At 50.8% G+C, this 14,421-nt stretch overlaps 1 protein-coding gene across 1 annotated transcript in view; it reads right to left on the bottom strand.

Annotated features, from left to right (window-relative positions):
• Window positions 1-14,421, bottom strand: part of GNA12 (G protein subunit alpha 12) — a 73,116-nt gene that overhangs the window by 30,055 nt on the left and 28,640 nt on the right. Inside the window, exon 2 of the mRNA XM_070460511.1 lies at window positions 4,730-4,945. Within this exon, the coding sequence (XP_070316612.1) occupies window positions 4,730-4,945 (216 nt within the window). The remainder of the gene's footprint in view (window positions 1-4,729; window positions 4,946-14,421) is intronic.

The raw sequence follows: 14,421 nt of genomic DNA, 5'->3' as shown, positions 1-14,421 counted from the left end.
GCAAACGCACAGGCGTCTTTCCAAGGCAGCAGCAACTGTGGGGTCAAGCCCTTCTGCAAAGTGACTGGTTTTTCTAAAAAGATGTAACCACCACACAGCACAAGCTGATGTCTGTTTCAGGGATGCAAAGGAGAATTCTGGGCACTGCTTTAATCCCAGAGCCTCCCCGAAGAAGTGCTCCAAGCCTGAGAACTCCAAATCGTGTTTCTCTGGCCCTTACAGAGTATATCCATAGGGTGAGGGGTGGGCAAGGACCACAGGGACGCTGTGAGCGGATGCGGTGACCCTGGGGTAATCGAAGCCCCAGATGTCACAAAACCTGAGCACAACACATGTGGACTTTATGTCAGAAGTGAGACGGGTGATTCGATTCTTCTTATACTCAGCATGTTACTCACTCAGCCACAGAGTAATTTTCCTCTTAAAACCTCATACCCGTCTGCTTCTAAGGCAGCAGCATCCACACATACAACGGAGACGCACACCCTACTCTCCTCTCATTCTACGATTCAGCCCCAGTGTGGGCCTTTTCTAGCAATCCAGCACTCACTGTCAAGGTTACAAAGACTCAACTCTAAACATGACAGGAAAAAAAAAGTCTGTAATTAGCAGAATCACTTGACTTTCAGAGATCAAGAAACAGACTTCCCTCCTCTGAAATGAATCTCCATTTTCCAAAGCTGAAGAGATGAAGACATTTTCAAGGAAGCACCATGCCCTGCCACTGTGAAACAGGAAATGGAAGAAGGAAAAAAAATGATTCATAATACAGTGAACTTTTTTTTTTTAAAACCTTCAACAGTGTGAAGCAAAAGGCATCAGAGAGAAGAGCCCATGGTCTCCGTGTGCTGGACCCTCGGCCGTGTAAAGCCCCCCAGACATCTGAACGAGGAAACGTCGGGGTCAGAGTCTGTTAAGAGGATTTCGGTGAGGACTCAGCAGAGGTACCAAACTGCCCCGAAGCTGCCCAGTCCTCTAAGAAAAGAAGCACCGAACCCATCAAACAGCAAGTCGCTACACGCAGCTCGCGGGCTGTGATCTCAGGAGCACAGCTGATAAAAGCAAAACCCGGTTCCGTTCATTGGGGCAGTTTCGCCTGCTGATCTTCCCGGCTCACACACACGTTAGAGGGCAGATGATGAGGAAGAGGGCGACTAACTGGACAATGAGCAAAGGGTTATGTAAAAACCCAGTGGTGCTAAGTGCTGACACGGGGGCCATGAATCAGAACCCGCCTGCCCCGGTTCACCTTCGCCGTCTCCTAGCGACTTCTTCTACAGGCGCCCCCACAGCCTGGGCCTCCCGTCTGCTCCCCTGCGGCCCATCCGACGCACGGCACTGCTGACTTCTGCAGACACGCCTGCTTGCCACGCCTCAGTGGCTCCTCGGTGACAGGGAGCGGAGCTGCTGGTGTGGCCACAGCGAGTGGCCAGGCCACCCTCACCCCCGCCCCCCTGTGCCACCTGCGGGTGGCTCGCCGTCCCCCGCCCCCCAGCAGAGCACACGGGCTGGACGTCACCCGGCCGCGGGTGCCTCGCTGCGGCCTTGTGCGGGGGCAGCCGGGCCAGAACTGACCCAGCGCCGAGGCGGGGGCAGACCCGAGAAGCAGTGCCAGCCACACGCAGAGCGCCCACTCACCCTCCACCCCCCAAAGTCCATTCTGAGCCAGCTGAGTTCCTTTACCGGTACGGCAGCTGGAGGCGGGACCGGTGGCCTGCACACGGAGCCCCCAAGTGGGGCGGCCTCTGCTGCGGCAGCGGCGCCTCCCTGGTCCCCCTCCGCCCGCCCGCGCAGGCCCACACTCTTGCAGAGACCCCCCCCACCTAACAGGGCCCAGTTCATCCCCCCTCATCCTGAGACAGTCTGCCCCTAAACACCTCCACGCCCCGTCCTGCTGGGTGGAATCGCTTACCTTCCCCCTTTATGCAGTGTAGCTGGATGCTCCTCAGTCACACGTCTCAGCATATTTTATGGCGATTACTTGCGTGGGTATCTGTCTTACCAGCTTTTTGAGGAAGCCAAATTTGACCTCAGCAGAGTGCCCGGCTCACAGGAGAGGCTCAGTGAAAGAGCGCCCACCAGAGTGCCCGGCGAGGAGGACAGACAGGAGTCTGACAAGCCCCCCCACACTCACACCCTGGATGGCGCACTTGTTAGACGCTGCTTGTAGACACCCAGCTCTGCAGATTATATTTCCTTCTGGGGTAAATTCTCAATTGCTAATGGCGATTTCCACCCATGCTCTGAAGAGACTGTTCTTTCCCAGACTACTTCAGTTTGTGGGTTTATGTGGGGGGAGCCTCAGGGCTTCCCAGGGGGCACAGTGGTCAAGAACCTACCTGCCAATGCAGGAGACGCAAGAGACACAGGTTTGACCTCTGGGTCGGGAAGATCCCCTGGAGAAGGAAGTGGCAACCCACTCCAGTATTCTTGCCTGGAGAATTCCATGGACAGAGGTGCCTGGCAGGGTACAGTCCACAGGGTCGCAAAGAGTTGGACACGACTGAGCACACTCGCATGGTGGGGGGGACCTAAACCCTAAAGCTAAACCCCACACTTAGAGTTTGCATTCTCCAGCTGTTTCTGATAGTCAGCCCTTTAGAATATTAACAACTCTTTTCTACGGCAACTGTATCTCCTAGTTCATCTGGCTGTCTCACTTTAATTTTTAAACTTGAGAATGAATGTGAAAATGAAAGTTATACAAATGCCATCCCTCAGATCCACTGATGGATATTAAAATCCGTGGGTGAAAGCCTGAAGAGAAACAGGATATTTGCAAAGTTGCAAAGCACCTCCCCCCAATATTTATTAATAACAGAGGACAGCAGTGACCTCACAGTGGAGACACGTGGCAAACAGCCCGCTAACCGAGCAATCAAGGCCCCCGCCACCAGGAACTGGACACATCGCTAGCTCATACCTCTGACAGGAGGCTCAGAGGACACAGCGGGACTTCAGTGGCTTTCTTGCCAAAAAGGAAGAGGTTTTCTTGCTCATCCTAATCATGAGAAAGCACCAGGCAGACCCACAGACGGATGCTCTACAAAGTGACTGACCAGTGCTCTCTCACAGTGTCGAGGCCACGGAGACCCAGGGGAGACCGACGGGCTGCCCCTGATGCAGACCCAGGAGATGCGAGGGCCAAGTAGAGGTGGGCTCCGGGGCCCGACCCTGGCTCGTGAGGAGGACCTTTGAGGAAAACAGTTGAATCTGAGTGAGGTCTCCAGTTTAGTTCAGAGCAGTGTGCCCCCATCAATTCCCAGCGTGCCGAGACGACTGTGGAAGATGAGAGGGTGGGGGGACCAGATGAAAAGCACACGGACGCGGAACTGAAAGGATTATCCGGCGCGCTGCGCAGAACGCCTCAAACTCAGGAGGAAGGTGCACAGAGCTCACTAGAAAAACCAGCACGAGACGTACAGGGCACTTCCTGGGAGGGAGACACCCAGAGTGGGGAGCTCAGGGAGGTGTGGCTGAGCCCGAGGCGCTACAGGGGCCCGGCGTGCCTCATCTCCCCCGGCTCGAGGGGGTGCTGCCGCGCCTCTGCAGCTGGACAGCACCTAAGGCAGAGCGGGGGGGCTTCTGCTGCCGGCACAGGCACAGCCGGCGCGGCTGCTCCGGACGACGACTGGACACACTGTCTGTCTGTCTGTAGGCGCAGACACCCTACCACTGGCCAGTTCCCCTCCTCGGTGCACGTCCTGGAGACCCCTGGACATGGGCACCTGAGGGCGCACGGGAGAGGTCGAGGGGCATTCGTTTCTAACAGCAAAATACCCCAAAGTACACCCACGAGGGAACGGGTGCATCTGGTACACCCACGCGGTGGAAGAGAAGACGGCCGCGAACGAGCAAGGACCACAGCCACGCACGCCGCCTAAATACACGTCACAACACTGCAGGAGTCAGAAAAATACACATAGCAAGAAACCGCTTACGTGAAGTGTGAAAATGGGGAAAACTCGAGACTCTGTTTTTAAAAAACAAGTACATATTATGGCAACACCATAGAGACAGGCAAGGGACTGGTGATGTGAAACTCGGCATCCCGGTTCTCAGGGGGCAGAGGGGTGTGGAGGGCAGTGAGACTTCCAGACACCCCAGGGAGGGGGAGTTCACATTAGCTGGTGTTCCAGTTAGAGGAGAAATCTCAGACCCATCTCTGTAGGCAATTAATGCTGAAGGATACTTAGGAAAAAAACGGGAATGCAGACAGGCCAAACACCCCAAACTTTCCGTTTACAGACTCATGTCCTAGATGAAGCTAAGTGATGAAGATGACCAGGCTTTCTGAAACTTTCAGCTTTAAGAGGAAAGGGGAGAGCCTAGGGGAGCAGCTCGAAGGGCTCACGTGTGCTGCCCAGGCACCGATCTGGGCCATTCACGGTCTGCCGGGCAGGACCCACACGTCACAGCTGGGACGTTCTCCTAAGGAGGCGCCGATTTCCTACGGAGAACGATACTTAGAAAATTTGAGCTCCTTGAATTACGCCAACACTTAGTATTTTAAAAAGCCTTCCTATTCCTTGAACAGAAACATTTATCTAGCCTGAATGAATTAATATAGTTCCTTCTCGAACCATTTACATGGCTTAATTAGCATTGGGTATTTCTGATCTTCAATATCAGGATTTAGAGCAATTTACGGCTCGTTTGTGCTTTCAGAGTTTGTAAAGGGGAATCCCACGAGGTCTGAGCCTGTGCGGCCCAGGAGAGGCTCACTCACCAGCTGGAACTCGCTCCTGCGGCTGAACGCCTCCCTGATGCCGGAGTCCCCCCAGAGCGCGCTCAGGGCAGGCACGTAGAGCTGGAAGGTGGCGGGGTCCACGGGCAGCCCTGCCTTGTTCTCGAAAGCCATGAGGAACATGCCGTGCTTCTCATTCTCAGAGTACTGCCAGGGGATACCAAGCTTGTCTCGTGCATCGACCAGAACCCTCGCGCCCTGGGAAAGAAAAGAAATAAGATTTCAGAGTACTGCCGAGGAACACCGAGCTTGTCTCGTGCATCGACCAGAACCCTGGAGCCCTGGGAATGAAAGGAAATAACACAGAGGGTTCACGGTGCTGCGAAGGCTGAGCTGAGGCGGAGAACACGGCGCGGGCACAGACGGTCATAGTACAGGAGGCTTAGCAGCCATCAAGTCTGCAGCCAGCGTTTGTCCCTGCACTCCCGCGACGCGACTCTCAAGCTGGAGGCTTGCACAGACCACATCGCAGGTCACTCATTTGAAAAGGCCCCAGGAGGGAGACGACAGGTCGGGGGAGCAGCGGCCACACACACGCCAGGTGATGTGTGAAGACAGCACGCGCCGCAGCGCCGGAAGAGCCCGGTTTGAGGACAACTCCAGCTGCAGCCCTGCGGCCCTGTCACCACTGGGCCCCGGCAGCTCCTCCATCCAGAGGACGCCCTGCCCGGCCCGGAGCAGTGAACACACAGGGGTCAGGGCCGGGAGACTGAATGGGGAGCGGGTGGGAGCGGGCCACGCTTCAGACGTGCCTGGGAGGATGGGGAGCCGGTCGCACTGTTGTGCCGATTTCCTCCTGGTTAAAAATAAAGTCGGGATTTCCCGCTTTTTCCTCACCTCACTGACAGAGTCCAGGAGGTGCAGAAAGGGCCTGAACTGAAACAGGATGAGGGAAGGCGGCCAAACTGGAAGTACTGCTGCAGTGAGAATGCCTCCCGGGCAGCAAGCAGGCCCGGTCCATCACCCGCGACTCCGTGCTGGCGCGTGAGCAGCGCGGAATCGACGGAAGCTTCTGGGCTCTGCTGGGGGGCCCGCGGAACGCTCCCTGCAGCAGCAGCAGTGGTGAGCCCAGGGGCGGCAGCACGGCCACCCCCACCCCGCCACTGGGAAAGGCCTTGGCTGGCTCAGGGTGGTCTGGGGGACCCGGGACACAGCACCGAGGACAGCAGGACATCCCTGCCCAGCTGGCACGCACTTCTCTGAGAAAAGAACAGCTTTATTGGAGCACAGGTCACACAACGTACAATTCCCCCATTGACTGTGCAGAGCTCAGTGGCTTTCAGTTGGCAGTTATCCTAAAAACCTGGGGCAAAGGAGACGAGTTCTGCCTTCTGCAGATCTCTGCTGGAGCACCTGCTGTGAGCCACAGAGGCGAAAGGTAACCACAGGTGAGGTGAAGGGTGAAGGGGGATGGTGACCCAGATCGCAGCTGCAGCCTCCCCTGGAGAACCGGTGCCCGGCACTGCCGGCTTAGAAATGCCCCTGTGAGCTCCTGCCTCGGGGCCCACGCCCAGTCTCTCTGATGCACAAACGCGTTTAATGCTTCCTGGGGGCAGACCACTGAGACACACACTGCAGGAAAACAAAATGCTGACGAAGCAGTGTCTGAGCTCCTGAAACTCAGAAGCTGGCCCGGGAGACACAGACATGTGGATTTAAACAATTAGCACCCATTAATAAGAAAACTAGGGCTTCCCTGGTGGTTCAGATGGTAGAGGATCTGCCTGCAATGCAGGAGACCCAGGTTTGATCCTTGGGCCGGGGGTAGGGGTGGAGAGATCCCCTGAAGAAGGGAATGGCAATCCACTCCTGTATTATTTCCTGGAGAATCCCGTGGACAGAGGAATCTGGCGGGCTACAGTCCATGGGGTTGCAAAGAGTTGGACATGACTGAGCAGTTACCAGTAATACAAACTGTCAGAAAACTAGGAATAGAGAATTCTTTAACTTGATAAGGAACACTGACAAAAACCTCTGCAGCGAACACCAAAAATCAACAGTAGAAGACTGAGTGCTTCAGGCAAGAACGGGAACAAGACCAGACCATCCCCTTTCATCACTGCTGTTCAACATGGCTCCACGGTGAGGTGAGGGAAAGAAATGTAAGGTGCGTGGATTAGAGAGAAAAAAATAAAACTAAGCCTATTTGCAGATGAGACAATGGTCTATGTACAAAATCCCAAGGAATCTATCAAAGAAAACCTCCTAGAATTCAAGTGAATTCAGCAAGGTTGCTGGATATGAAAACTGACAAAAGTAAAATGTCTTTCTATATACTAGAAACGTACATGTGGAAACTGAGATTTAAAATTGTAAAATCTTTAGACGTGCCATGCGGCATGCAGGACCTCAGTTCCGTGACCAGGGGTCAGACCTGCACCCCCTGCAGTGGAAGCAGGGAGTCTTAGCTCCTGGACTGTCCCAGAAGCTGAAATTTAAAATGCAATACTTACTATTAACAATCACAAGCACAAAAACTAAACACTTAGGTATAAATCTAACAAAACATGCATAGGGCTTGTATGCTGCAAACTATAAAATGTTGATGAAAGAAATCAAAGATCTAACAAATGGTGGGGCATACCATGTTTATGGGTTGGAAGTGTCAACATAATAATGACATGCTCTCTAAACCGATATACAGGTTGAACAATTTCTATAAAATCCCAGCAAGATCTTTTACGGATATAGATAGAACTATTATAAAATGTATATGGAAAGCACTAGATTAACTAAAACAATTTTCAAACAGAAAAATTAACTGGGAGAAATGTAATTTCCAGACTTACTATTACATAGCTACCATAAGCAAGACTGTGTGGTACTGGTGATGGACTAGGCACAGAGATCAACGGGACATAACAGAAAACCCAGACATAAGTACTATGGTCAACTGCTTTCTTTTTGGAAGCTCCAAAAGCAATTAAGTAGAGGAAGAATAGCCTTTTTAATAAATGATATTGAAGCAACTGGACATCCACAGGCAAAGAAAAACAAAATCAAAACAAAACCTTGATCTAAACTTCACACCTTAAACAGAACTGACTCAAAACATAAAAGTACAGCATAGTAGAAAATCTTCAGGGCCCACAACCTGGCGAACAGTCCTTAGACATGACACAAAACGCACGGCTCATAAAAGAAAAATGGCTTCCCCGGTGGCGCGGATGGTAAGGAATCCGCCTGCAGTGTAAGGAGACCTCGGTTCGACCCCTGGGTTGGGAAGATCTCTTAGAGGAGGGCATGGCAACCCACTCCAGTATTCCTGCCTGGAGAATCCCCCTGGACAGAGGAGCCTGGGGGGCTGCAGTCCATGGGGTCACAAAGAGTCGGACACGACTGACTCACACACAGCATACACTGATAAACTGGACTTCATGGAAGTCAAAGCTTTTGCTCTCCAAAAGACTAACAGAATAGAAAGACAAGCCTGGAACTAGTAGAAAATATTTGCCAACCACATATCTGACAAACGACTCATATTTAGAATATACAAAGAATGCTCATAGGAAGTAGATGGGGAAACAGTGGAAACAGTGTCAGACTTTATTTTTTGGGCTCCAAAATCACTGCAGATGGTGATTGCAGCCATGAAATTAAAAGACGCTTACTCCTTGGAAGGGAAGTTATGACCAACCTAGATAGCAAATTAAAAAGCAGAAACATTACTTTGCCAACAAAGGCCCATCTAGTCAAGGTTATGGTTTTTCCAGTGGTCATGTATGGATGTGAGAGTTGGACTGTGAAGAAAGCCGAGTGCCGAAAGATTGATGCTTTTGAACTGTGGTGTTGGAGAAGACTCTTGAGAGTCCCTTGACTGCAAGGAGATCCAACCAGTCCGTCCTAAAGGAGATCAGTCCTGGGTGTTTGTTGGAAGGACTGATGCAGAAGCTGAAACTCCAGTACTTTGGCCACCTCTTGCGAAGAGTTGACTCATTGGAAAAGACAGTGATGCTGGGCGGGATTGGGGGCAGGAGGAGAAGGGGATGACAGGGGATGAGATGGCTGGATGGCATCACCGACTCGATGGACATGAGTCTGAGTAAACTCCGGGAGTTGGTGATGGACAGGGAGGTCTGGCGTGTTGCGGTTCATGGGGTCACAAAGAGTCGGACACGACTGAGCAACTGAACTGAACTGAACTGAAAATGCTCAAAACTCAACAGTTTAAAGAAACAAAACAGTCTAGTTAGGAAGTGGGCAAAGACATGGAGAGCTGTTTCACCAGCGAGCACACAGACAGCAAATAAGAAGAGACAAGATGTCCAAGTTCACCGGCCACCAGGGAGCAGCAGACCACGGCTCTGATAAGACGTCACTACACATCTATGAAAACAGCGAAAACAAAAAAATCAGCGACAACGCTAAATGGTGATGAGGAGGCAGAGATATGCGATCTCTAATACACTGTTGGTGGGGATGTAAAATGAGACAGCCACTCTAGGAAAGTTTTTCAGTTTCTGAAAAAAAATACAAAAGAAAAATTAAGGCTCACTTAACATACAATGTAGCATACCGTACAATCTCACTCCTGGACGTTTATTCCAGAGAAACGAAAAGTTACGTCCACACAGAACCCTGTCAGGAATGCTCACAGCAGCTTTACTCACAAACCAGAAACAACCTGGGTGTGTTGATACTTTAATAAATTGTTCAACGGCTCCACCTCCGTGCCACGGAGTACGGAGTACGATTTAAAGATGAAGAGAACGTGCCACTAATGCGTGCAACTTAGACAGATCTCAAAAGAGTGTACCATGTGCTTCCGTTCATGTAACACTCTTGAAATGATAAAACCACAGGGATGGAAGACAAACTAGGGCTCCGGGGGCAAGGGCTGGTAGAGGAAGGGGGTGGCTGGGACTGCCGCGTGCAGCTGCAGGGAGTTCCCTGCGGTTTGGGGGCAGGTCTCTGCCCTGAGGACACAGGTGATCCTGTGTGTCAGAGTCACACACACACACTGGACGAACCTCAGTCTCCTGGTTTTGATGCTGCCCTACAGTTAAACAAAACGTAACCCCTGGGGAAACTCAAAGGAGATACCTCTCTGTGCAGTCTTTGCAATTTCCTGCGAATCTGTATTTCAAAAGAAAAAGTAACGAACAAAAGTTAACTAGCAATTAGAGCGATATATGTTCCAATTACACAGTGTCAGAAGGGAAGGTTACTAGAGGCCAAAGGAAGAGGTGAGGTTGGAAAACACTAACCTGGGATGAGCTTCTGAAGCCCCGGTTCTTCCAACTAGTGCCCTCAGCTCATCTGAGCCCACTCATCCGGAGGGGGGACAGGACTCAGGCCCCCACTGGCCTTTCTTCCCGCCCTGTTCCTGCACTCTCTGAGACATCACCCAAACTCCCCACCGCCTGCAGAGACACAGATGCTTCACAGCTACAGCAAGCACCTGAGCGGGGAGCAGGGATGTCACTGGTGAGGTTCCAGGCAAAGGGTCAGGCTGCTCGGGGGTCAGTCAGAGAACGCCTCTCCCAGGCCGGCAACGGGCTGGGTCAGGACCGCAGCCCCCACCCGCCCCGAGCCAGGTGGCCACGCCGCCCACCACCCCTGATGGCCCTGCCCACACGACTCCCACGCGGCACATGCGCTCTGACCACGAGGTGTCTGCTCGGGGCTCCGACTCCCCGAGGAGCACGGCCCCACTCGCGGGTTCAACTGAGCCTCTGCTCCCTCGGGAGCTGATGTCGGAGGCGAAGGCAGGGAACCAGACAGGCCTCAGAAGCCTCAGGGCTCCTTTACCAAGACTGCTTTCAACGCTGCGAAGACCAGGCCTGCCCTAATTATTGGGGTGAATGTAGGTTTGGCTTTAAAAAAAACCTGGTGTATCCAAAAGCGGCCTGTGTTCCCACTGCACGCTGCCACCCAGGCAAGCTGGAACCAGTCCAAATTAACTTCACCCAAACTCGAAGAAAAGGCCCCTTATTTCTCTTTTTAGAAATCCAGGGAAATTGGCAAAACTGCCGACAAACTTAGAATGCTACCAGTGAGCTATAGTTCATTTTCTGTATCTTATTCACTTCATTTGGAGGGGAAAGACATCAAGGGGGAAAACAAAAAAAAGACAGCTTTCTTTTGTTCTTATTTTGAATTATTCCAGTCAAAAACCACTCTACTAACTTTGCTCTGAATCTGCAAAACCAAGCTCTAGGGAAGTTTTCTACTGTGGGACATCTGCCTAAAATCTGAGTCCAGTTTTCCTTCCTTTTTAGTAAGAGCTTAGGGCCTTTGGAAATGTTATATACACTCTATTTTGCAGAAACGATAATTTTATATATGTGTGTGTGTGTGTATCTCCCTGTCATGACACAGAGTTGCTAAGTCTTAAAAGATACTAATAGAGCAGGCATAACTGAATATAAAATATCTTGCCCTAACCTTCTCCAGTAAAAGGCCAGTTTCCTAAAACACAAAGGCTAGGACAATTCTAGAACCTATATACACTCACAAGCAAAAAACAAGGCAGAAGACAATTTACTTGAGTCTCATTACTGGCTACTTAAGAAGTTCTTTCAGTAACAGTGTTACTGAAGTATTAATTTGTTCAATAACCATGCATTTTATTCACTCACCCAAATATAAACAGTTAAAGTCCTAAAAGCAGATTGATGATTTCATCTCAATACTATATGACACTTTAAACTGTTCAAAGAACATATTTTTAAAACAACTTATAAATCCAGCAATTTCAGCTTCTAGTCAAAGAACAGCTCCCCTGTCTGCTGGAGATGTAGATTTGGGGGGGGAGGGGTTTGGTTTTACTGGAAGAAGACCAAAAATCGCAAATCCTGTTATCTTGTTTCAAAATAGATTTTGTTAGTTTAGCCCCTAATCAAACCAAATCTTTTTAGATTAGTCATTCCTTACTAAAATCTTCCCACAATAAATACTAAAGCTCAGAAAGACATTAAACGCTAGTAGATCCAATGAGTTTTCTCTATAGGATAAATCTACATGAAGAAAATGTGAAGGTTTTGCATGTTCGCCCAACTAGGAAGCAGCGTAAGTACTTGCAAAGCTCTATTTTTGTGTTGTTTTTTTAAACCCACTGGGCAGAGTTGTTTGCCTTTGGCCAGCATCCAAATAAAAGAAACGCTGCCAGCAATGTAAACAGGATGCATTTCTTTAAGTTAATGAGCCCAGCAAGCAGAGGCAGATGGCTCCTCTTAGCCTTCTCTGAGGCTGGAGTGGAGGCTACCTTCTAATTTAGAGGTCGGAGAAGAAGCGAGGGAGGGGAGGGCCGTGCAGGCAGCGGGTCATCAGAGAGCCATCAGCCCCGGACACAGAGCTGGCGGGCCTCTGGGGCCAGACCCCGTCCCCACCACACCCGTCCTCCCGTGAGCTCTGGGAACGAACCCGCTGCCCTCATGGCATAGTCTGTCCCTCGCCATGGTCCTACTTCAGGAGGGCTGCCCAGCAGAGAGCCGTGCCAGGGAATGGGGACAGGCCAGAAGGGTGCTCCAGGCGGTGCCTGCCCGAGCTCGCAGCACCGTCACTGAAGTGGGCCAGAGATCACCTCCACCATCAGGGGGAGAGAAGGGCTGCGGGACAGTCATGGCAGCGAGGGGAGCAGGTTAAGCCAGACTGCGGCGAGTTTTAAGACATCTGGAATTTTCTCTGGAGACACTGGGAGCAATCAAGGCTCTGGGAAGAGCGGGACAGGCTCAGGGCTCTGCCTCCAGACTCGCAGAGGGGAAGGAGCGAGTGCAAGCGCGGAGGGCGACCGGAGGGGTGGCCAGGCTCTCCTGCGTGGGGATGACACACAGTGAGATGCGTCCAAAAGGCAGAGAGCACGGACAGCTTAGGAGGGGTGAGGTTTGGGCAAGTTTATGACACATTAAATTTAACAGGGCAGTGGGGGATCCAAGACCAGGTTTCAGGAAACGGATGAACTGTAAGGAAAACTCCAGGTGTAGGAAGTGCACGTAGAAGTAAATTAGCACCACCAGCTTTTTTTTTTTTTTTTTTTGCTGCCTGGAAAAGGCTGGTTTCTCTGTAAGTTTAAACAAAGAAAAGAAAAGAAAAAGAAAGGAATTCCACATCAGTGCAGAATACCGTGGATCTTCTAAACTGGAATGTGAAAAGCCATGCTAAATTTCAGACCTCAGGATGTAAGGGGTTGTGAAATCGACTCCTGGAGCCATACGCCGACACCGGCCACTGTGTCTCATCCACTCATCTAGGCGTGTGAGCCAGAAGCTACTCAACTAAACATCTCACTAAATGTTACAAAGACAAGCAGAGGTGCGCGGCAGGGAGCGAAGCCCTCTTGCTGAGGGCAGAAAATATTAAATAAACCTAAGACTAAATAAATACTAAATGTCATTCCAAGACGAAAAAGGCCTGTAAACATTACAAACAGGTAACATGGCTTAATATGCTGTGTTCAGGGTTATCTAGAGTCAAGTTGGGACTCAACACTGTGGATGGAATGATTTAGTGAGAATTTTAAAAATAAAAATATAGTGGTAAATACCTGAATAAATTGTACACAGGAAAGGTAAATGCTTCATAGAATCCCCATTTCAGTCAAGACAGATGTGCGTATATATGGAGAGATACCCACAGATGGGTATGTGTGTGAGCTCATTTCATCTTCGTGACAGTGTGAAGTGAGCAGGATTATGCCCACTTTACAGATAGGAGAATGGAAGCTCAACCACCCAGCCATCGAGGGCGACTCACGGACTCTAAAGCGTGTTTTTTCACCTCCGTTCTCCTCCTCTACGGGTGTGTCTGGGGAAGATAAGGGTGCAAACGAGGCACGAGGGAGAAGTTGTTTCTGTTCATTGCCTGTTTTTCACGCAGCTGACAGCAGGCGCTGAGGCCAGAACCATCTGAATTGACCTTCCATGACCCAACGTTTCTGGTGCTCTCCAGAATTTTGTTTTTTTTAAAGCCATAATTAAGCTAGCAGCATGGGATATGCTACATGCCTGGGTAAATTAGAGGACACTGAGTAAGTTCAGATTCTCCTTTAATCTCTAAACAGTGAAAACCCTCACACACTGTCCTGGCAGCACACACTCGGAGCAGCCTGGGGCCGTCCTGCCCGACGCAGGCGCCCCCCAGGCATCCGTGGCCGCTGAGCAGAGGGTCGTGGCCAGTCTGAACTGAGGTGTGTTAGTTCAGAGACTGGACTTCAGAGACTCGCTACGAAAGATACATGTATTTTGTCTTTTAATCCTGATTTCACAGTGAAATTATACAGCTGGAAGTTACGAACCTCCTGAAATTGTAACATTTTGGATAGTTCAAGTTATTAAAGTGTTACTATAAAATTACTTCTATGTTTCTTTACCTTCCTTATGTGGCTAATCTAAAGTACATACACGGTTCCTGGTTCTTGTTATAGTTGTTGGACAGCACTGTTTGTGGGCACGTGCTGGAACTAAACTGATTTGCACTCCACGTTCATGCACCTCCTTCTCCCTCATGCAGTTGTGGACAGGACACGCTGTGGCCTCCGACACGGTGCAGAGAGCAATTCACAAGGGGTCCAGAGGGGGTGCACTGGACAAGCTGGAACCCCGGCCTCCAGTGGGAGGAATAAACACCACCCAGCCCACTGTCAGCAGGCGCCCTGGTGCTGCCTTCAAAACAGGCCCACACCCCCACCGCTTCCTGCCACTCCCTCGGCAAGGGCTCCGGTCCAGCTGCCAGCA

Source organism: Odocoileus virginianus, chromosome 33 (genome assembly GCF_023699985.2).
Source record: "Odocoileus virginianus isolate 20LAN1187 ecotype Illinois chromosome 33, Ovbor_1.2, whole genome shotgun sequence".
Classification (NCBI taxonomy): Eukaryota; Metazoa; Chordata; class Mammalia; order Artiodactyla; family Cervidae; genus Odocoileus; species Odocoileus virginianus.
This window is presented reverse-complemented; position numbering and strand designations above follow the sequence as displayed.